Below are 23994 nucleotides of genomic sequence, written 5' to 3'. Positions count from 1 at the left end.
GACGCTGGGCAATGCATCTGCAACCCACCACTGGTTCCAGGCTCTGATGACAGCGAGAGCAAGCCATGCTGACACCCTGCAGCACATGTGCGAAGCTTTCTGCTGGCGTATCGGGCAGCGAGCGATGAGAAATATGTCCTGAGCTTTAGCTCCACGGGGAAAAGCTACATCAACAATTTCTTCGTGAACCCCACGCAGCAAAGAGCACGCTTCCCTCTGCTGCAAACCAGAGAGAGAGGCGGTGAGCAGGGTTTGGGGGCTAAGGGAAGCAGCCACGACAGCTTTGGGGACGTGGCGCTGGAACGAAAGGCAAAGCTTCCCCAAAACCAGACCCCGAAAGCCAGAGGTGAGGCGTGAGATGGTGAAGTGACCATCGGGTTTTGACGCGTGTCCCGCTGCCCCAGCTTCCTACCACAACTCACCGCAAAATCTGCACTTCTGCACCGAGCAGGCTCCTCTGCGACACCCCCGACCCCCAGCAAAAGCAGAAAATTGCTCTTGGAGAAAGAAAAGGTCCGAGAGCTGCCCCGCGGGCAGGGCCCCTTGTGCTTTGGGGGGTGAGCTCAGCCCTTCACCCAGCTAAAGCTGAGACTGCCGCACAGACACAGCAGCTCTGGCCTCCGACTGCCCCCCAGGTGCTCGCGGTGGAGGATGCCCAGCCCAGAGACACGCACCCCCCGCTGGAAGTGCCCACACCTGCCGGACACCCCAAATGCAGCCGTCACACCGGGCCATCCCGAACGGGCCATCCCGAACAGGCCATCCCGAGCTGGGATGGAAGCAGATGCTGTGTGAGAGCGCTGGAAATGCCCTGCAAAAGGTCCAGACCTTGCCTCCAGCGGCAGTCAGCGGTTTTAAGGGAAAACTAAAGGAAAAAGGACCAAGGCAGGGCCTTTTCCCGGGTCTGACCTATCTCAGTTGCGCTTTTCCTTCTCCCTCCTGGCGAGGAAAGGCGATACGGGCAGTTATTGGGGTGGTCAGCGGACACGTGCAGACCAGATGGCACGCGTCTAGGAACAAGCCACAGCGTGCGCCGGGTTAGCCCCGCACACCATGCCAGAACAGCACCAGCCGGTATTCCTCCTCTGGGAAAGCGCCGGGGGCGAGTTAAGGAGCCCACCCCCCAAATCCGAGGAGACCGAAACAAAACCAGGAGAACCAAGCACAATCGGGACACGCCAGCACCATGCAAGGGGGCGCAGAACCAAAGCGTGAGGGTCTGGCAGGGACACCAGGACGTCCAGGATTAAATAACGGGGGGAGGAAGGGGAGGGAGAAGCAGCGGTGCTTTGTAGATCAGTTGGCAGCACGGGTCCAGGCCATTTCCCAAGCAGCGGGATTCGAGAGGTGGCAGCAAGCTGAAGGAGGCTGGGGCAGCCTTGTGGTGAGCAGGCAGGCGGTGCGCACACACCTTTCAGGAGGGGAACGCGGCTGCCTGCTTTGTCTGCAGCGGGGGCACTCGGCTTCTTCTTGGGCGTCCGGCGTCCTCCTGCCTCCGGCACAGCCTCTTGCAGAGCAGCATCTTTATCTTTTGTGTCGTCTTCCGACCGAGCAGGGAGGCTGGCTGTTTCCAGCAAGGGTCCAGCATCCTCTCCCTCCCTGGGCTCAGCTTCTGCCTGGGAGGTGGTTGCAGAAGGCTCTGGTGGGGCGATATCTGTGTATTCCTCTCCCCTCTCTGGCTGTCTCCTCTCCTCTTGGTCCTCTTCTGCTTTTCGTGCTTCAGTTTCACCAAGAAGCGCCTCTCTCGGCGCATCTCCGAGGACGTCGTGGGACTTCTTTTCTTCAAAGGCAAATTCTTCAAGGGCTTCTTCCTTGGTTGCTGCTACGCAGAAACCCACTTCAGGTCCTGGAGAAACACGCTGTCCCACCAGGGAAGGCAAATCCTGCTCAGAAGTCTCATCAACATCACGGTCCTCATCTCTTTCCTGTCCGCTGGCATCTTCTTTTAGCGGGGCTCTGGTATAAAAAGGAGATGTCCCGTCCTTACTGCGGGGGTCAGCCGTGCCTCCTGCTCCTGCCAGCCCCGCGGCGCACACGTCAGCACCCAGCTCTGCTCCCGGCGCTGCACCCACGCCGATGCCTTCCCTGCCTCGATGATCCCACACCTCGTCGTCTTCAGGTGGTCTGGAGTCCTGGTACATGTCCAGGGGGATTGGGATAGTGACCTCGATCCTGGTGGGAGCAGCCTTCGGTTCTTGTGACGGAGGAGGCTCCCGAAGAGCCCCGGCCACCTGCTTTGTGGGCTGGCTTTCTCTTTTTATCGCACCTCCCACGGGCTCCTTAGGGCCAGGCTGAAGCTTTGGAGAGCCCGGCTCCCCTGGAGCTGAAGACGCAGAGTACGAAGCGTGGGCAAACAATTAGCACAGGCATGGCAAACAGGCAGTCACGTAACGCGGCAGAGACTGAGGATCTTCACTATCGATCTAGAGGGTAAGAGCAAGTGCACCCGGCCCCATTCAGCAAACAGTGGGACCCTGACCCCAGGGGAATTGGAAACAAGTGACAGGCACAGCGGGAGGAAGGCTCCTCCCTGGAGTCTCAGGGGAGGCTGAAGTACCCCAGTGTGCCAACAGCTGCCTCACCTGTGCTGCGAGCTGGCCATGAACACATCCAGCTTCTCATCCACCACCACCATCGGACCACCAGCTGGCAAGCAAAGGGCCTGAACAGATCAGGCCAGACACCCTCCCCTCCTTCGTGGGCTTACAAAACCCCTGAAGTCCTCTTCTCCCTTCCAGGAGATGCTCATGCAGACATCATGAGCCCGGTTACATCCTCCCAGAGCTCAAACCTTCTCTGCTTTGCTCTCCAGGTCATTTCTATTTCTAATAAGCCTGGAAAACAGCACCCTAACATCCCCTCTCTTACACTGTGTATTTCGACAGCCAGTGAAGCAGAGAGCCTCAGTGGAAAGGACTGCAAGTACAAAGGTGGCTGTAGCGACACAGCCACAGCAATTTTGGACCATGCATCCACCCATCAGTGTTCCAGCAGCGCTGCCACCATTCAGACATGGTGACATTTAAAACCCAAAACTTAAGGTCACAGAGACACAGATCTTTTTTTTTAGAGTAAAAGAGACAATTATGTTCTATCGCTGATCTCATGCATGACACAGAACTTCACAATTTCACCCAACAATTGCTGCATTAAGCCATATATTCTGGTTGAGCTGGAGCTTTTCTGCTAGGAACTCATCCGACTGAAGCAGAGATGTACTGAGCCATGGAGAATTCACCCCGAGCACAGGTAAATTGCTCTGAGTCAAATGCTCCTGGAAGAACGTGCACCTTATATTCTGAATTTGTCTGCCTTCGAATTCTCTTTGGTGTTTTCGAGTACTGAAGAGCCTCGATTAGAGCACTTCAGTACCAAGATTCCAGTTCTTTGTTACATGACAGAGATTAAAACAGGATAAGAAGAAGTCAAGACTGACTCAGTCTTTTAGCAATGGCCTCCCCATTTTAAGAGAACATAATGGTTAAATGAAACTACCACACAAAGACCTCCAGAATTGTGGTTTAAGAGAAACCTTAAAGTGGCATCTATTGGCAGGCAATATTTGAAACATGGCATCAAGAAACTCCTTTTGTAACCACAGAATTTGAAGAGTGTTTCTGCAAGAGCCAGCACAACGTCCTGGCTCATTTCTGCTGCTAACGACCAACAGGACCGTTAACGGCTGCTGGTGCAGGGATGTGGACAGGCAATTCATTAGCTGTGCTTCCATCCTGCAGGACTGTCAGCAGTGCTGAGGCAAATGTTTAGCATCAGGTCGGGAGTTGGCAGAACACCAGCACGGCAAAAACCGTGAATCAGAAGATGCTTTTCCACCTGAGACTCCAAAGGCATTTTAACACGCTCCATCTTCACTCCAGAGATCATTGTTTCAAATCCCACAACACAAGAAACGAAGGTAGAGAGTAATGAGATATCCACGGCTGTGTGCATGCATCGATAATTGTATTTTCCTCCGAATCAAAGACAATCACATCATCATTAAAAGGAAGCAGCACATTATTAAAAGTCCATTTTCAGAGAAGTAACAGTTTACATACGAACTTAGAAATGTCATATTGGTCTTATCAGAGCTCCAGCTAGCTGAATGTCCCCAGATCTGACAGCTGAAAGATCCCAGGACAATACAGAAAGGTCCGATTAAAAATCTGATGATGAACAGCAGCTAGAACCAGACTAAACAGGGCAGACAGAAGAGGTAGCTTTACCCCCTCCTGCTAACAATCTTGATTTCTTTTTTAGTGGCGCCACTATTTAAATACAGAAGAGTTGCTAACCTGAGACCCACTGGACAGGTAAGCAAATGCTGTATTTTAATTGCAAGGAGCAGAATGTGAGTGCTGTGTGTGGAAAGCAAAGACCTCAGTTATTCCCTGAGATGAGAAGGCAGAGACCTATCTACTTCTTGAAAAGCGACGGATGTTCATAAATGCACTAATTCAGCCACGAGGAGAAAAGACACTGTCCAAGCAGCTTGAGGAATTTGTAGCGTGTAACAAAACTACCTTATGAAATGGGATTTAACTGGCATTGTAAATAGCACACAAAATTAGAGCTATAATATATGAGTGTGAGCAAGTCGGCTATGTCAAAGGGATTTCAAACCCCTAAGTCTGCCTCACTGGGCACAGAATTAAGCTAGCACTGGGTGCTTTGGAAGAATCCCATCCTCAAGTTTTCAGTCGAGTCTGAACTGAGCAGAGTCAAGGCAGGCTTCCAGATAGCCAGGAGGGACCTGGATAATTACTTGGCTCATCTGAGCAGATGCACGATTAATGCTCTAGAAATGCTCACGGCCCATCGTGCCTTTGTCAGTCCTGTTCCTGGAGGCTGGGATGAGAAAACAACGCCCTTAATGCTAAATCAAGGGCATCAGTGAGTAGGTTTGAGACCAGTTTTTAAGTTGAAGACAGAGAAATAGGAGTCAAATAATTCACTCCTTTCACATGCAGGGCCCCAAACCGACCCTGCTTGATGCTGAGCAGTGCCCACCAGCTACCTGCACTGTCCCGGCTCTGTTCAGTACTTTTCCTAGCCTGGAGGATGCTCTGTTTTGCAACTGGACAGACAAGCACCAGGGCTTCAGCCGTCTGAGAGAGACAGCTGGTGCATGAAAAGCTGCAGTACCCTGAAATGACTGTGTGGAGACATTCCCAGCGTGTGTGACCCTCCCGGCAGGAACAGGGAGAACTTCATCACGGAAGAAAACCCCCAAGCCACCAGCAGCACTAACTGGACCCAGTAAGAGAAGCTGGACTAACCTTGAGCAGCGTCTCCTGCAGCGTGGTCCTCCAGGTTGGGGGTGGCTCCTACGCCCGCCTCTTCAGCTGGTCCCAGTTCAGAGGAAGAAGGGGAAAAAACATGATCAAAACCACAAGAATTAAGTTTAAGCATGTCTGGAGAATGTATTTACCTCCTTGCTGATTCTGCCCATCACTGCTGTACTACGAGCAGGGCAGCATCAGAAAGGCAATCGGCCCATGCCGACGATCAGCCTAGCCAGATTTATTCAGCATGTGCTGTATCAGGCTGGAGGAGCGTTTCACCAAGTCCTGGGTGGCAGCTTAGCGCAAGCTCCTTCAGGCAGAGGTGGAGAAAACAAGCTGTAAAGGAGCAGGGAAACCTGTGGATTTTCATCTCCTCTTCTACCCCCACCTAGCATTTACGCTGCCGGTGGCACTCACATGAAGCCTACCTCTGACCTGAGCCCTGCCTCCTCGGTGTCTTCCACCTAGCTTACTGCAGTGAACTCTGCCCAGGCTATTTGATGCCAGCTAACCTCAGTCTGTCTGACACGAATCTGACGCTTCAGGAATACGGGTACATTAGAGAAGGTAATTTTCTTCACAGCAGTGATGGTTTGTCTCCACCAGAATTATCTCAATGTATTATATATAAATACCTTCAAACCAACCTGATCAATTACACTTGTACATCACAGTTCTAGAGTCAAACTAGGAATTTCTCCATTTTCCCCCTTTTTTTTTCTCAAAGAGTTCTGGAGGAACTGCTTCCTCCTGGCTCCCTGGTGCAGTCAGGCTGTGAATCAGACACCGCACGTCCCTCCTGGCCGGCGAGCTGCTCCCGTCCCGGGCTCCACCAGCAGCCTGGGATGGACGCAGGACAGACAGTTTACCTGTGGGGCTGAGCTGTGGGGCTGTGCAGGTGTTTGGGCGCTGGCAGAAGCCCGTTTCTACCCACTACCTTTCTCAGAACCTGCCTGAATTTCCAGGGGAACCCAGCAGCTACTGCACAAGGGCCACGCACTCGTTTTCCACAGACCCTCCCATGGGGTCCTGCCGGGCTGTACACACAGCTCTACCTCTGCGAGATCCCCACTGCCCCCTGCCAAACCAGGCCCGGGTGCAGGGAGTCCCCACAGAGCATTCGGGCTGAATTAGCCCCTTCCCTTCCCCTGCATTATCCTTAAAACGTGCTGGCAGCCGACGAGCTGCCGCAGCGGCCTGGTTTCCAGCCGCCGCTCCCGAGAGAGCTGCCGGGGCTGGGCCAAGGCTGAGGGCCCGCGAGACGAGCAGCAAGGCCCGGCGGCTGCCTCGCCTCACCTCAAAGCAGGGCTGCTGGCAGAGGGGCAGGGATGACCGGGATCTGCAGGTCGCAAACGGTTTGGGAAGGGACCGCACATAGCCTGGAGATGGGAGGCGAAGCCACAAAGAGAGACCAGATAGAAAGATTTAGAAAGATTGCCAGATGAGGAGCTGAGAAAGAGAGAAGGAAAAGCTGCGAGTTTCCCCCAGGCTGGGGAAGGAAAGAAGAAAGCCGTAAGCTAGGAAGGATTTCTGCAGGCCATGGAGAAGGAAGAAGGAAGCATCAGGAACAAAGCAAGCCTGCGAAAGGTTTGGTCGTTTTTAAGCACCAACCAGTGCAGCTCTCTGCCCTGTCTGCACCAAGAGATGAAGCTGCGCCTTGGTCTCCCTCACCTGTGGTTCCTTCTGGGATCTCTCCGTGCTGTTCGACACCACCCTGATCCTCGTGGTCTCCTTCCTCCACTAAAGGTGCTGTGGCATCTGAAAAACAACGCAGCTTTCACATAGCCGGTGAGCGGCAAGGCCCTGGGGGGAGGCAGGACATTTCTGGAGATGGTTTTGCTCAGAAAAGCACCCGTCTCCCTCCCTCGATCCAGGCCTTGTGGGGGGAGACAGCCGAGCACGACACGGCAAAGCCAGTCCCTCGGAGACACCACAAGCTGTCCCCTCTGCCACACAAACCACACGTCTGCAGCTCCTAATGCAGCTGGAGGCTTTGCCATGAACTCTGCCTGAAAATACAGAGCTGAGGCCAGCCACTGGGCCTGCTCTGCATGCACAGCAACGGCAGCTGCGTGGGACAGCACTCTCCTGGAGCTCCCGTCGATACCTTCCTGAACTATCTGTGCGCTGCCAGAGGGCAATCTGCTCATCGTAACAGCCCCGATACGACTGGAAAGAGGTTCAACATCCCCTGCTTTATGTCCTGATTTCCTGAGCCACATGCACAGAACAGAGCTGTGCTACAGATCACTGGCAGCCCACACCCCTAACAAGCCAGAGCTGGAACTAGTCAGCATCTCTGCAAGTCTCTTTGATAATTTTTGCAAACTAACACCTCTATTTATCCAAGAGGCAGATACCCAGGATTCTGCCTCAGATTCTGCCTCTTCCTGGTTAAAGGAACACAAAAAGTGCAGTTAATTAAAACAGTGAGCAAGTCTCTAGACTACCTCCAAATGAGAATTCTTCCAGAACGTGGCATTCAGTGGCACTCAGTCCTACCCATATGACCTTTACACCAGCACAAAGTTTTGTTCCATGTATAGACTCTGTCCATCTCATCATTCCAGCACGAATGATGCTGTACTGATGAACATATAAATACAGAGGGATCAAAAAAAGAGCTGTGAGGCACAGCTAGCTCTGAGAGTACTGAGTATCGTGGTGGTGCACCATGGTGCACACCTCTGCCCCTGGGAGCAATGTGGGATTGCTCGCAGCTGCACTGAGCTGATGGGATCCCGTGGTCTTCGTGTAAAAAGCCTTCAGGAAACAACCCACAAGCAACTCACTCAACTACGAGCAACATTTCACACTCTCAGTCGTAGGCCTTCCAACCCACTGTCCACCTTTACACGAACTATCTTGTTCTCCAGTGGCAAACCTCACTTGTGATGAGACTAATGAAGAGCACTTGTCCAAGAGCGCCAACACTCCTGCTGAGAAACCCCAGCAGAACAAGGCACAGCGAGTTTTTTGGCAAGGTTTACCACGACCCCATCCATCATGGTTTCAAAGCAGTAAGTCAAAGAGCTCCCACCTTCCGTAGTTGGGGTGCTCTTAGCGTCAGATGTTTCAGAAACAGGCTCATCCGATCCATCATCGACTGGTATCTGAAGGGGATAGCCTGGAAAACATTCAAATGCTTAGAACAAGTCCTTGGCTACGAGTCATGGCCTACGTGTTACGAACCTCTACTAGCCCAGATCCACAGCAGTAAGAAACTGGAGAGAGTAAAATACCTCAGTGAGCAAGCAAAGCGTGAAAATGCCAACCAAAAATACCGGTGCCATCGCCAAAAAGAACAAGCAGAAGCCCACCAGCAAAAGAAAAACCCAGTGAACCAGAGAGCTAGAAAGAGCACAGCATGGCAGAAGCAGGAAAGGAGATCTCAGCAACATAAGCAGAAAAGATGTGCAACGTCTGAGGGGTTGTTGTCCTCTCTACCATTCCTAGAGCCGTTAGCTTCCCTCCCAGAGCAGGCTCCCGAGCACTTCCACGATGTGTTAATTCTAGTCACTGCAAACCAGCAAGTCTCTGCAAAGGGCTCGGTGCGGCATGTAACGTACAATGTGAAGGCTTGGTTGCAAAAGTCATCTTTTGGTTTGGAAGAGCAGGGTAAGAAGCACAAGTCTCCTCTTTGCAAGGAGTCTGGGCAAATAAAATAATATAATGAGAACTGGAGAAAATGGCTTGGAAAAGAAGATTCAAACTAATGTAAGTGAAATCCCTGGGAACCTGTGATGTGCAAAGATGGGACTACAAGCTGCGAGAAGCTCTCAGAATGAATTGCATTATACGACCCATGAGGAATGGATGCTATGGATTCTCTCCAGGAGAGAGACAACCCATTTATCTGGTGTAAGCTGTGGCCAAAGCACCTCAAGAAAAGAAAACCAAGATGATGTTTACATGGAGCATAGCCAGGAGTGAGTCCCACCAGGTCTGCTGGTGTTGTGTGGCCTTCCAAGCTCAATTGTGGAACATGGTGGAATGAGAAAGGAAAGGCTTCTCGAGAAATGCAGGTCTGAAATGTGGGGCAAAAGACCCTTGCATGGCTCCCGCTCGCAGAGCTCTCTGCTCAGTCCTCCCCTCTCCCTGTGCAGGTGAGAAAAGCAGGCAGCAAGCAGCAGCCTTGAGCTGTGTCTCAAAATAAAAGCAGTGCTCTACTTCGATAGCGAACTGAGGAGTGAACACAGAAACACGTGTGCCAAGCTGCAGCACTAAGATCATCCCTGGGCTAGATACCAGAGGGATTTCTGCTCCTGCTGGGCAATGGTATCAAAGAGCAGCATTTTCCTACGGCTGTGAACAACAGAGCACCTTGTGGGCCACCCATGTCTCCTGGTGCACAGCGACCTTCCAGGTCTCCTCCTGGCCGTCCCCAAGACCCCCTCGCTGGCCCTGCTCTCCCCAGTTTTAGCTCCTTCTTCTCCCAGCAGTGGCCAGGGCAGGTCCTTTCCACCACCTCCTCCTGGAGGTGCTCACCTGAGGGGATGTGCTTCTCCTGGCCAGCTGCGTGATCCTCCATCATGGTGACGTCCTGACGCTGCTCCGCCATCTCTCAGCACAGTTACCTGGGGAAGAGAACAAAAAATCATCATGAATCAGGAAAATGCTGGCGCTGCACGCCTTCACCTGGTGCGTTCCCTCCTCCTGCTCCATGCGGCGATTTTGGTTCACCAGCCAACTTCAGGAGCACTAAATACCCTCTTGCAAGCAGTCAACCAACTTCCAGCCATCTCTTTACACACTGCGAGAAGGTGTCTGCTTTGTTCCCTTTTCTGATGAGCCCTGAAACCCCATCACTGTGCTCGGGGAAGGTCAGGGCTCAAGATACACGGTGCCTATTGGGTTTCACACCTGTGCTGCAATATTCCCCAGAGCATCCAATGCAGGCGGCTCCAAATCCACCAGGAGCAGATTTTATCTGCAGTCACTGAGTGGAGGGCAGGGGAAAGGGAGCACTAAGGTGCCGAACCATGTACCTACAGACACGAGCCAACAAAACACCCGTATTTGATAAAAGACACGTAAAGGAACGAATTTTCTTTGTGCACAGACGGAAGGTCTAATTATTCCTGCACAAGCACGAGCGTGTTCCGGTCGCTGCATCCGTCTGCATAAGGGTATGGGTGAGTCCTGCCCAGCTGCAACACCAAAATGACCGAGGTGTTTAGGATTTGCAGAGCAAAACGCCCATCCTGGTGACCCTGGGCACTGCTCAGCCTCTGCTCTCCCACGGGAGCCTTGGCTGGCAGTGGGGCAGGGATGCCCAAAGCGCTGACATCCCTCAGAAGGGCTGTGGTTGGGATTTCCAAAGAGGAAAAGGACTGAAAAACTACGGAGAGCCGACAAACCTCACGTTCAGCCTGCTGGGAAATGGTGCGGAAGGTGCCAGGAAAGCACAATGCAACTGCACGGGACAACAAGAACGTCTTTATTTCATCTCGCTTGCCGTCCAGCGCCATTCCAAACCCTCATGTTCCTGCGGGTTGGCTTCAGAGGGCAAAGCCAAAATTCCCAGCCGAGCCACAAGCCCCACAAACAAACCAAAGCCAGGATCACCTCCCGCGCGCCTGAGCGGGGCCAGCACTGCGTCTTGACGCAGAAAGGTGCTAAAATTCAGAGTTATTTTTTTCAGCGAGCATCGAGCTGCTCAAGGAAACGAACCCGCCAACAAACATCCGCTCCTGCGAAGCATGGACCCTGTTTCTCCTTATCCTCCGTGCTAGCTGGACAGACAGTGGGTTTAGCTGACTTCCTAATAGCTGATATAATTACAGCCATTGGCAGTGATTAATAACCAGCTATTAAGGGAAATGGTGAGTTTGCCACGACCGCCAGGAGCGCATGAATCCAGCAGTGGGGCTCCGGTTACCAGCAGCAAGGAAGCAAGCTCACGTGGTTTTGTTTGCTGGCAATAAATTCTCTGGATATATGGAACTAAGCAAGGGAAGCTCAAATGCCAGTAATCAGATCTTACCCCGTTTTTTTTTAAGCCTTGGGAAGATGACTATGCAACTGAATTTTCTGCCTTTGACAGCTATAAAGCCACTTGACCTAACTGTACCGAGGAAGTTCGAGAACTTGCCCTGAAAGAAAATCGCTCGCAAAAATGGAGGTATAAAATAGGAAGGAGTAAAGTCTCCACTGTTTGCCAAAATTCGGGGGGGGCTACCCATCAAAAACGAACATCCCTCATTATTTGGGCATATGGCTGCCCTCCTCCCAGGGCTCAAAGGATTGTATTGATGCTATCCTGGTCCCGTCTGGCTGGGATTTGATCCTGTTTGCAGGTCTAGTTAGCTCTGAAATACAAAATTTTAACATTAATCTAGTAAACAGAGGACAAAGGCAGCCTGGGCATGAACACGAGTGTGAAATGGCAATGTGCTGCTCTTTGCTGTGTATGCACAGGGGAAGGTGTAGGAGCGAGCTCTCTGTCCCGAACGCGCACCTGGGATGGGCTCAGCAGTTTTTTTCACGGGCTGCCCTGCCTGCTGGTAGGAAAATGCAGATGGGAGAAGCTTCCCGTCCCCCTCCCTCCTGGTGGGCCCTCCCAGCCCAGCTCAGCTCACTGAACCTCTACAGGTACCAACAGCTCTGCTTCCCGACTGCTGACCCAGAGGCAAACCGCCCACAAACACACTGCGGGATTTAACTGAGGCTTCCTCCACCTGCCTCCTTCTCTCTTTCCTCCCACCTGATTTTTGGAGAGCAGCACTTAGCCTCTCTCCCGGTCTCCCTGGAAAGACACATTCGGTGCTTTCTTGCCTCCGGACACGAATTTCCTGGGACGCTGTCCAGAGAGGACTCCTGGCTTGACAGCTACCGAGCTCGCGCACCCCGCCGGAGGCTCATCTGCTGGTGCTGTGCACGGCACCCGGCTCAGCCAAAGACGTCCCGCTTTTCCTCCGAGCCCAGCATCGAGCATCTGTGCAAGCCTGGCACGCCAGCAGCGAGCGATGATTCAGCAGAGGCCGGTGGATGTGCTGCTGGCGCGGCCGGCTGCCGCCCTGCGTGCCGCTGACCCGCTGTGCTGGGGGTTTTCAGCGCCAAGAAAGGGCTGGGTGTTTTTCAGAGAAGCTGCCGCTTTCGCTGTCTCTCCGAGCGCTGCAGAAAGGCCTTTAACGCTGCGATGCTCACGGCCAGGCAGAAGCAGGCTCTGTTCCCTCTGAGCTCCGTGCATATGGCACGATTCAGCCGCCTGGAGCTAAAGGAGTGGAGATGTGCCCGGGAGGATACAGCCATTAATTTTGCAGAGATGAAAGAAAGAGCTGCCTGCTCTGCTACAAGGAAAAAGGCACCACCAGGAGCCACAAAGATGGATCAAAAAAACACTCAACGATACCCTGAGAGCACCGGAAACCTGGCTGCAGCTGAGAAGCCCTGGATGCTCATTTATTTGGCCAGCACGGGGGCACGGTTTGCTGTGCGGAGCAGAAGCGTCTCCCACACGAAGCAGGTCGTCCTCCCGCAGGCAGTGGAGGAGAAGAGGAGCTCCTCGAACCAGCACGAGCCAAGGGGCACGGACGGGGACCTGGCTCCCATGTGGCTCCGGCAGCATCGTGCACTTAGCAGGAGAAATGCCCGCTCACCAGATGCCTCTACCACGAGCGCTGCTGCTCCTGCACCGCCCCGGACACGTTTCCTGCGGCTCGCCCTCCGAGGCTGAGATTGAAACCCATCACAGCAGGGCTGATGGAATTTCAACGGGAACAGAGAAGTAAATAAATAATGGCAGGCACGCAGAGCGAGCCGGTGGGTAAGCAGGAAGGAGCCAGCGGCACCATTATCTCTAAGCTGCGAAGCTCTCCCAGCTGAATTCGAAACACGCAGCCCACAGAATAATCGTACAGCCGTATTCAGCAGGAACGGCCTCTATAAAGACACTTTATGCCTCTCCGATGGATGCTCAGCTTCATTCTCTCTCCTTTCCTTCTCACCCGTTGGATACAGCAAGCTCGGGACTGCGCCGGCGATGCATGCGGTGTGGGGACGGATCCGTCCTGCCTGCAAACCCCTTCGTATGCCAGGGAAACGGCTCGGCTTTGCTTCAGGTTTTCACTCAAGTGATAAATCCAGGACTAAATGGAACTGAAGCCCTATGAAAGTGCCTGTTCTGGATTCAGGTTTTTCTTTTTGAAGAAAGAGGGTCTGGGAATCGCACATTTGAGGAACTGCTCTGAATTCTAGAGAACGCCTGTAATGATGATCTGTTTCTTGAGTGGGGGACTGGGAGATCCCTCTCAGGGAAAAACATAACATTAAGGGGAGAAATGGTCCAAAGCCCCTGTAATGACAGCCCCACCTTGAAGCAATGGCTCAGTAATGACTAATTACACCAAGGAGAGCTGCCCCAGATAAACTTTGGCAGCACCTTCTGCATGGCAGATAAGGCACAAGCCCCCGTAAGCATCTTATCCATTTCCAGCAGAACTATTGTTGTTCTCGGGGACACTATCTGAAACCCTACAGCCCGCCCCATTATGAACAGCTCCTCCAAACCTCGCATTTTTCAAACCCGTGGCCCGCCTTGTGAGAGAGGAGGCGCCTTCATTTAGCGGCCATTTCGAGCTGTGCAGCACGGCACACGAGGAGGCACCGCGGGGCCTGGCGTTTACCGCCAGGAGCAGGAGAAAGCGGCCGCTTTCTGGCGGTGCCAGCTCACCCACCAGCACTTCTGCTGGTGCAAACTGGTCAGGTCCCTCAGCCTAAATCCGATTTCTCGAATTCAGTCGTTTGCCGTTTGCACCGGTGCAGGAGGAGCAATTGGCGTCGCAGGACGGCGTGCGGCACGTTGCGCTCCTGGAGCTGCTCTGGAGGACAGAGCGGTGGTGCCGGGCTCCCAGCTGGGTTGGGAGGAGGTTTGGGAGGCTCGGGGCTAAGCTCAGTGCTCCCGCAACCAGGAGCAGCTCCTGCCGAGTTTAAATGGTGGCGTTGTGCGGCTCAGCCCGGCCCAGGGTGGTCCCTGCAGGGCTCTTGTGCAAAATGGCAGGGGCTAAAAGCCTAAGTGGAAGTGGCTACAAAAGCAGTTTCCAGCCCAAAAGAGCCCAAAGCCTGCAGGACCAGGAAAAGTCCGAAGCGAAGCGAGGCAGAGCTTTTACAGCCACCGACATCACTGGAGTTGGGGTCAGGACGTGAGAGCTGTCAGAGTCACCTCAAGGTCCGGAAGGCATTTAAACAGGGAAAAACCTCATCTTCCTTGTGGGATTTGGCGAGGATGCCGAAAGCGCCATCAGCACTCCCCCAGGAGGCTGCACAGACCTGGCAGTGGGGTCTCTCTGCTCGGCGTGGCAGCTCCTGTACCGCCATCTGTGCGGCTCGCACCGAGCTTTCGGCACCAGCCTGACCTCGATTCCTCTGCAGGACGTGGCGCTCGGGAGCCGGGGCGCCAGAGCCACATCCCTGGCATCGTCCTGCGCCCTGATGTGATCCAGAAATGAAAGCAGTGCTCCTCGCCCATCGCCTGGTCTGCAAGCGTATTTCCTAGAGTAGGCTTAAGGTGTCAGGAAAATGGTTTGGTGTGGTCTGAGCCGCAGGGAATGCGAACAGAGCTGGGGTGGCACTGCCTGAGCGGAGCCAAGTGCTCGGCTCCTGGCATCTCCCCCAGCACCACCCGCACGCATGAGAACGGGGCCAGGCAGCGCAGCAGCACCTCCTCCCTCCAAGAGGGCTCCACCATCAGGCACTGTTTCACAAAGAGGGGAGGAGAACAGCCGACGCAAACCAGGATTAAGAAAGAAAATTAAATCAATAAATGACCGAAATACGCAAGAAGTTTCCCATGAGAGCACACCGAAGCCCTGTGTACAGGGCACAAACCGGCCCCAGGTGTTGGTAAGGAACTTCTCGGCGCTGCATCACCTTCCTCCGGCCCCGTGCTCCCTGTGCTGCAGGGTCTGGTGCTGCGACTCCTGCGGGGCCAGCAGCGAAGGCGCAGCACGCGCAGCGCTCATCCTGCTCCCCCTGGGCCGAACGGCAGCGCACAAAGCCTGGGAAGCTTTACGTCCCAATTAGGTCCGGCAGCCCGAAGCCTTAATCCCTCGGCAAAAGGTTTCCTCGCCGTGAGAGGTAAATAAAAGCAGGGCTGGAAAACACCTACCCCACGGGGAGCGGCCCGGGGAAGGAAGCAGGTGCCGGAGACCACGCAGCTGCGCTTCGGCGGCGCTGGGTTTGCGTAGTGTGTTCCAGGTGCCATCGCTAGCACTGTCACAAAGGGGCACGGAGCTGCGTCCCCGCAGCCCTTCTGCTGCCAGGGGCTTACCCCGCAAGGGCAGGAGGCGCCCACTCGAGCTACTTAAAAACGAAAATCCAACAAACATCAGCCATCCGGTAAGTGTTACCTCTGAAAGGCGATCAAACGCAAGCAGGGGGGTTCAAAAAGCACAATTCCACCTGAATTACTCAATTAAAACGGAGTGACAGCCCTGTGAAATACCATCAGCCTGAAAGGCTCTTCATAATTCATAAGCAACTCCCTTTTCATCTCCTTTGTGTACTTTTCCAAGTGCTGTTTTTTTTCCGAGAAGCTGACAGATGAAGGAATACGGACGGCGACCTCGTTATTTGTCTGACACGCAGCGAGCTGAGGAACTAAATGGAGTTTCGAGCTCTCCAGACAAGAGGCTCGAAAAGTTCCTCCAGGTTCAAAGACAAGAGAAATGCCTCTTAGAGGAGCAGGAGGGAGCTGCAATAGAAATAGGTTCAGAACCGCATTTTTCTACACTGTTTTTTCATGTTTTTTCCATGTTTTAGTGTAGGTGGCTGCTTGGAGGCCTGGGATGTTTGACGCCTTTCCCTGGGGCCGGGACCCCTTCGAAGCAGACGTGCGGTGGGTTTGGGCTCGTGGCAGAGCAACTTTGAGGCTCGGGACCCTCATCCCAGCAGGGTGTTCGCACCAGCTTCACGCACACCCCTTTGGGTCAAAAGGGAATAAAAAAGCTGGGTTCAAAGATGCAAGAGCTCGGGGAACTGTCAGAAACCATCCCTTACCAACCTGACTGCTCGCCCAGAGCCCCGCAAGCTCTCAGCAGCTGGCAAAGGTCTCCAGGGCACGCCGGTGGCCAGAGAAAAGCCAAGGGCCGCTCGTGCTGGCCAGTTCCTCGGCATTTCTGAGAATGACACTAACAGAATTTGCCATCCCGAATCAGCTTAGGCCCACTTCGGCAGCTGGCTCCACGCAGGGTGGCAATCGGGAGAGCAGATTAGCCGGCCCCAGCTCCAGCCCCAGCCCGAGCAGCGAGCCTTGGGAGATGGGAAATGATTTTACCTGCCCAAATAAAAGGGCACCACAAACACAGCCCCTGCTGGGAATCGCCTGAGGAGCACACCCAAGTGTTTTGCATCGCAGGAACACCCACCCCGCACCTCGTGTTAACTGCCAGAGGTGCAGTTTGCTGTAGACCTAGCGCCATCCCCATCTTCCCATCAGGAAGCTCCCGGTGGACACCACCAGGATGTCATCTTCCCTGAATTCCCCCTTGATGGAGACCACCGGGACGTCATCGCCCCCGATTTCCCTGGCAGACACCGCCGGGATGTCACCTTCCCTGACTTCCCCCCGACGGACACCACCAGGACATCAGGACCCAGCTTTCGCCTCGCCTGGAGCCACACACCTCCATGTCGGGCTGCCACCACCCCTTCCCACCTTTCTTTTTCTCTTCTCCTCCTGCCTTGCCTGACTCAGCCAAAAGCAGCCTCCTGCAGCCCCCCTGCAGCCCCCTCGAGCCCTGCACGCCTACACGGGGGGTGCTGAAGGGCGCCAGCGCCCCGGATCCCCCCTCTCATTCCGCACTGTGATGCGAAGCTCGGGCTGCCTCCCAGTCCAGTGGCCTGAGCTAGATTAGGGCTCCGATCAGAGGGGCTTACACGGCAGCAGAAGAGGAAGCAAGAGGAGTTTTGGAGCCTGCCCTAGCTGGTCAGCGGGCTCCTGGCGGATAGGAGGAGGGGAAGCCTCTTTGCAGGGATTTACGAGGCTGCCTTCGGATTTCGCCCCAGCCCCCTGCTGGAGTATCTCGCCGTCATGCGTTTCAGAGCTACGAGATGGGCCGTGGGTAGCTAAGTTCTTCCTCCCCCAAAATCCTGCTTTCTTGGGAAGCCTTTAAGCAGTTGAACGCTTAGAGCGGATCAAAGGGAAGGCAGAAGATCTTATTTACCAGCTAATTCCCTTTGACTCTTCCCATCCCGGGCTCAGCCTGACCGGCTGGAAATCGGAGCATCTCTGCTGCTGCAGGCTTGCAGGCCTGTGTCAGTTGGCGTTCACTAAAAAAAAAAAGGTGGCAGTGCCATCTTTCCGTGGTGCTGCCCTTGGAAAGCCCTGCCGTGTGCCCAGGAAAGGCTGGATGACAGCACGTGGCAGTAGAGCCAACTGCTCCTGCAGTCTCACCGCCCGCTGGGGGCATCTATCCATATATCCATGTATCCGCCCGCTGCTGCTAAAAGGGATGTGACAAGGGGAGGAAAAGCGCCCCTTCGGATGGCCAAGGGGAGAAAAAATCCAGCCCCAGTGTTCCCAGTACCACGCTTGTTACCATACGCTGTGATGCCACACGCTGCAATAAGCAGTCAGTGCGGTCGTGGCGCGTTATTTTCCAGCTACAGAAGAAAAGCAACGTTGGTGTGTGCTTGGGAGGTAAAATGGGAAAGAAAAGTTCCCTAAAATGCTGCTGGAGCGTTTATGAATTGGGACCTGCCCCATGGAGCCTCCTGTCCCCCGGCTGCACGTTGCGCCGTGGGGAGGAAGAAGCTGCTTCCCCGAGGCACCGCGCTGCCCCAGGAAGGCAGGCAGACATCATCCCACCGCACAGCAGCTGCCGCCCTCTTCTCTGTCACTGCCGTGGAACAATTACAAAGGCTGCTCCTGCGATGGCAGCCAAGTGAGATCCCTTTCTCACAGCTGTCGGTGGCAAAAGGAGCCTGGCGGGGCTCATCTGCTCGGGGACGCTTGCAATCTACCATAAGCGGGACCGGTGGCGCGGCCAGAGGTTCCTCGTGGCTGTCACCATTTTCTTCCTTAATACGAGGTCAGGAACAAAATGACAGGACGGATTTCATGCTGCAGTGGGTACCAGGACACGTCCCAGGGCCGGGAAAGGCTGACGGACCAAGGGCTAAAACCCCAGGCTGGTGCTGAGCCAGCGGGGCTGCGCGGAGCTGTGTGCTCAGGGAGGCGCACGGCGCTGCACAGCACCGGGTCGGGGCGCTCGGGGTGCTCCCGGCCACGAGCAGCGGCTCCGCGACAGCAGCTCCGCGACAGCAGCTCCGTGACAGCAGCTCCGCGACAGCAGCTCTGTGACAGCAGCTCCGCTCTTCACCTTCATGCAGGCTCCCGAGCACCGTCTCCATTTTACAACCGCTCCGCAGCGCAGCCACGTGCCGTAGGACCCAGCAGAGCCGACTGCCGGTCTGAGAGCCACAGCTCCTGCTAATTCGGTCTCTCCGCAGGCTTTCTGTAGCGGCACACGTACAGCAGCATCCATTTGCTGCGCCAGAGCCACGGCGAGAGAAATGTCTGCAGCCCGGGGGGAAGGCGGCAGCAAGCGCCAGGCTCGGGTCACCCGCACAGGGCACAGCCCATCGGCACCGAGGAGTTCAAACGTCCTGCATTTAGGTGCCAAAAAACGCAGAGCCCCCAGCGAGGAGAGAAGGCAGGGCTCTCCCCGCAGCAACCGGCCACCCCCCTGCCAGCCCCCCGAGTCTCTTCTTTCTTTGCTGCAGCAGCAATCGGCTGCCTCCTGCCTTTGCTGCGGTGCTCAGAGCCAGGCAGGGCCACATCCTGCACTGCCCGGGAGCAGCCTCAGGGCGAGCGCCAAGCAGGCTGAGCACCAGCCCCTTCCCCTGCCTCGCTCCGTGCCGTGGTGCTGACACCAAGCAGACGGGATCAGTGTGCAGCCAGACTACGATTTAAGGAGCAGGAACCCTCGTTCGCACCTCTAAACGGACCTGGAGATGCGGGGAGGTGCTGTCGCCTTCCACCTCGGCCACCAGCACGCCCCTGCACGCCCTGCACAAGCAGGATTTGTGCGTGGCACCGAGCACCGCGAGCTCCTCACCCCGGGTTTGCAGCGATCTTGCCATCCAGCCACACCCAGCACCAGGTTTTGGGAAAGATGCTGTCGAGACACGAGGTGTGCGTGCTGCTCGCTTTGATCCCAGCCGCTCCTCCCGCTTTGATTTCGCGGCACTGACGCTTGCTGCGCCCTGACAGCGCAGCCTGGGCAGAAGTTCGGCGAACGTTCAGTTCAGTAACGAGGACGCCGAATTTAAAAGATGCTCCGGGCCACAGCCCTAGCCTACGAACGCGTGATCCCAGCCAGCGCGGATGGGATGGAGCCAGGAAGGTGCTGGGGACACCACGAGGGTGCGGGAGATTTTCTCAGGGCAAGGAAAACATTCACGCCATCTCCTCGGGCTGGCCCTTCTGTTGCGCTGAGCTGTTCCAACACACAGCTAGAAATGAAAACGACGACAACAGCAGCGTCTGCTCCAGCTGCCACCATGCCACCACGGCCCAGGGCACGCAGGGGCAGGCGTTGTCACCAGCTGGCCCCAAAAACCCCCCCCTTTCCTCTGCTGTGGCAGCACAGGTCCCCCCGCGGTCCTGTGACAGACCAGCACCAGTGCTCATCTCACCAGGACGTCACCGTGAGCCACCTGATACCCAAACCGGGCACCAAACACCCTGCGGCCCCGCAGCGACCAGCTCCAGCATCCCACAGAGGACTGGAAGCACTGGAAGGCAGCGGGACACCTTATTGTGGCCGTCCCTGTAACTATAGGGGAAAAAGTCAGCACCCTTCCACGCTGCTGCCTCACCCTAGAAGAAAGGAGCACAGCAGAGCCCACAGCCCTTTGGGGCTATCGTGCCAGCTATCACTACGCAGGGCATCCAGAGGAAGATTTTAGCTTCTGTCCAGCTTTTCTGCATCGTTTTGCTCTCCCCTACCAGGAAAAATTACAGTTGAGGTCCAAAGCGAGCGTGCTTCAGCCTTTCTTCTTCCCAGCCAAAAGATGCAAGCAACAGGATCTTCATCCAGCACTTGACCGAGCTTCTGTCGCCGCTGTCATCTTGTTGCAGAGCAGCAGAAACAAATCGCTCCCCTAAACGCTCTCCACCAAGGCAGATCGACACAATGGTCTTTATTAAAATCAGGGTTGGGTTGGTTATGAAATCCACGTGAGAAGGGGCAGCAAGCAGATCAATACAGAAAAAAAATCCAGATCTGGAAGAAGAAATATCAGCAGGAAAAGAGGGCAGGAACCGGGGTGTGCCGGCGGAGGGAGAGGTTTGGGGACACTGCGCTGGGACATCGGGGACACGGGTCCTGGTTCCAGCTCCGACCTCTGCACGCCACCAGCAGCGAGAGGTGTGACGGCACACGGCGACGTCCACCCGGGCACCCCGCAGCACAGCTCGCCAGCCAGAGCTCTTATTTCCAAAAGGAGAAGCCCCCGAAGCTGCGCTGTGCCTTCACTTTTTGTAGGGAGGGAGCTCAGTTGGAACCGCGCTGGGGCACACGACAGACGAGGATTTTTAAGTGAGGAAGGACGAACAACAGCACGTAAAAATCGAGTGCTTGGGAGTCTCCCTTCAGCTTATCTTCACCCCATGAGGGCCACTCGGGACAATAATCAGCTACCAATCTCACCTCGCCTCGATTCTAGCTTTATCGAGCCGATGAACAGATTTGCAACAGCACGTGCAGGTGGCACCAACAGCGACACTCCGCGTGGGAAGCCAGGCCCTAAATTCAGCCCGAGCGGTAGCCCCGTTATTCCCCTTCCCAACCCAAAGGCTGCAGGACGAGAGGTTTAAGACCAGAACGAGTGTGCATTTCATCCCGTGGCAGTCATCTAGGGGCCCAGGGGACGAGCAGTTGGAGTTGTCCACGTCTAAGCTCGCCCCAAGTCTGGGATTTGGGCTCCATCCTCCCCAGCACGTTTGGTAAAAATCAGCGAGGTGCAGCCAGCGTCCTCAGGGGCTTCGTCCCCCTCCATCTAAATGCAGCTCTGCTGTCACACGTCTGACACGCACAACAGGGCAGCCTGCTTGGGAGCCTTACCTCTTGCTTAAAATAATATTGCTGCTGGGCTCGGGTTACGAGGATCCATTCACGCTCCGTAAGGTCATGGCTCTCTCTGGGTCGCTAATACAAAGGCAGGAACGGACAGGGTGCCGGTACCGCAGCCGTGCTGCTTTTTATCGCAGCACAGAGCAGAGACTGGCTGCTGGAAGAGGCTCTGGGCACACCTGGAGCCCCCCCGAGGGAGGCAGCGAGCGCTCGGCTGCGGCGGACGACGCCGGGCTTTGCTCCCGCAGCGGGCTCGAGCTGCAGCAAAGCAAACCCCACGGGCACACGAGGTGAGGGTCCGTGGTGTTTCCTGCCTGCAGCACCTGGTGGCCCTTGCTCGGTCCCCAAACCCTTTCGATGCTTGCTGATCGCTCCTCGGCATCGCCCGGCACGCCCAGCTCGCTCCTGCTGGCTGCAGCTTGCCAGAAATTTTGCACCAAGCACCAGCGAGGTGCGACGGTCCGAGCACGGAGGACGGGATTCTGCCATTTCGGGACTCGAAGCAAGCACCGAGAGGCTCTGGGATGCTGGAAGAGCAAACAAGCCCGGGGAGCGAGCAGCCCCTCCGTCAGAGCAGCGCCTGAGCAGAGTCACTAAGGAAACCGGCTCCGGAGCTGCGCAGGGACCTCAGACAGCCATGACAATGAGCCCTATTATTAGGCACCATAAAAGCACTGACATATCGGGGAGATTAGGCGCTAAGAAGCGCTTTCACCTTAACCAGCGTTTATAACTCCCTTCCCCTCTAGCCCGGAGGAAGCCGGGGGAAGAGGCATGGTAATTCTGCTACCACTGAAGCAGGGAAAAGGCGAAACACACCCAAAGCAGGCTCCAAAACCGTCCGCGGGAGGAGGATGCGCTGCCAGCAGCTCAGCACTGCTGCAGCTGAGATTCCGGCACCAGCCGGCGCTGGAAGCCCAGCCCAGCACGTCGGCACCCTGCAGGGAGCTGGGCACGGGGTGCTCGCAGCCTCCCAGCTCCTGCCCAAGCACCAGAGGCTCCCCGAGCGCTGCAGAGCCCGGGCCTGGGTCTGCCGGGTGAGGTTTGTGATGGGAAGAGGGCCGGTTCCCGCCCCAGCTCCCGGTCACCCCGTTCGGATGTCCCATCCGCCGCTGCCATCCCCGCATGCTGCCTCCTTGCAGGGCCGTTGGCATGGGACAGGTCCCACACCCCGGTGCCAGCCCTGTCCGTCCCCAAGGTGCTGGGTCCCGGCTGCGCTCCCGTCTGCGCCCCCCAGCATCGCCCACTGCCTCTGCCTTCCCCGCTCCGCAGCAGCAGGAGGCATGGGAGAGCACGGGGGTTTCTGTCCCGCTTGGAGACGTCCGTTCCTAAAAGTGGCTTCTTAAAACGGGGGCAGCAACGAGGCAGTGGCGAAACCACGCTAAAAGAGGGGACTTCAGAAGGCAGAGCTCGCTTGGGGTAAAGCCTGCCCCCGAATTCTGAGCCGAAACCACCAAATTCTGCCCTGGGAGCACCTCCCAGCCCCGCGCTCCCCAACACCACAAGCTACAGCTTCGGGCACATGAATCCTGCAACACAGCCGTGCAAACCCAGCCCCATCACAGCCCTCGCCCTCAAACCCCAAAGGGAATTCGGTGCCAGCCGCTCACCCCATCGCACGTGGGATCTGCAGCGGGAGGGTAACGAAACACCGGGCGGCGGCACGGAGCCGCCAGCGCTTTGCACAAGGTGGGAGAGGAGCACGAGCCCCGTCCGCAGCGCTCCGTCGAGTTTCCTTTACCCCTGCCCGCACCGCGGTGAGGGACGTTTTCAGGTAAAGGTCGTATTTTCGCTTTACGCCGAAGGCTCCTCCTGCCAGGCTGCAAAGCTACAAAGCCACCTCTTAAAGCTCGTCCCGCGGGGCATCCCCTCTCCTGGGAACGCCTTTCTGCTCGCCCCACCAGCCTGCACCCTGAACGCGCTCCCCGTGAGCCCCACGCACCAGCACGGGGCCCTTTTGTCATCTACGAGCCCAGCACGAGCACAACTTCAGCCTGGCCACGCGGGTGCAGCCGCTGCCGACCGCTTCGAGGTCTCGCACCCCTGCCACTGCCGGACCTGCTGAGGTCCAACAGCCCCTTCCCAGCACGGGCACCCAGGCTGAAGACAGGCTGCTCACGGCTCCTCAGCCCCGATTTCACTTGACTCCGTGTCCTCGGCCCTCTTCTTGCCCCCATTCCACCCACCTTGTGTCTCAGCACTGCTGGGAACGTCCCTTTCAGCCCCGCTGCGGTGGCCAGCCATGAAACCAAATCCTTGCGCACCGCTCTGTCCGCTGCCTCTCCTCTTGATTCCTCAACCGAGGACGTGCCCAGTGGGCCAGATGTGTCCCTGCACCAGTTTCAGCCTCAAAAGCGCATCCCAAGCGCTTCTGCCCGATACAAGACAGCAAAAATGAGCAAAATGAGCTCCAGGCCGGCACAAACGCGCACGTTACTGAGCTGGGCACTGCTCGAGGATCACGGGAGAGGCTTCCCGAGATGCGAGCAGTTTACAAACACCTCGAGGAATCTCGTTTTGCAGCTAGTGACTTCACGCAGCGATGAAACCCGTGGCAATGCCACCGGGCACCTCCAGGCGGGCAGGAGCTGGCGGGGAGCCGTGCCCCGAGATGCTCAGGAGCAGCAGAG

At 55.9% G+C, this 23994-nt stretch overlaps 1 protein-coding gene across 23 annotated transcripts in view; it reads right to left on the bottom strand.

Moving 5' to 3' along the window:
* The window catches only part of MAPT (microtubule associated protein tau), a 49186-nt gene that overhangs the window by 19283 nt on the left and 5909 nt on the right, over positions 1 to 23994 (bottom strand). For 17 of the 23 annotated variants that reach the window (XR_014574796.1, XR_014574797.1, XR_014574798.1 and 14 more), the window contains exons 2-6: positions 9774 to 9862; positions 8326 to 8412; positions 6957 to 7043; positions 5280 to 5345; positions 1412 to 2323 (exon numbers count right to left, since the gene is read on the bottom strand). Coding sequence is in view for 20 of the 23 variants with exons in the window: in XM_083808832.1 (XP_083664958.1) it covers positions 1412 to 2323; positions 5280 to 5345; positions 6957 to 7043; positions 8326 to 8412; positions 9774 to 9846 (1225 nt within the window). In the remaining 3 variants the exon portion in view is untranslated. The remainder of the gene's footprint in view (positions 1 to 1411; positions 2324 to 5279; positions 5346 to 6956; positions 7044 to 8325; positions 8413 to 9773; positions 9863 to 23994) is intronic. The other 6 variants (XM_083808834.1, XM_083808830.1, XM_083808835.1 and 3 more) reach the window with 1 other exon arrangement.

Source organism: Anser anser (genome assembly GCF_964211835.1).
Source record: "Anser anser genome assembly, chromosome: 23".
Taxonomy (NCBI): domain Eukaryota; kingdom Metazoa; phylum Chordata; class Aves; order Anseriformes; family Anatidae; genus Anser; species Anser anser.
This window is presented reverse-complemented; position numbering and strand designations above follow the sequence as displayed.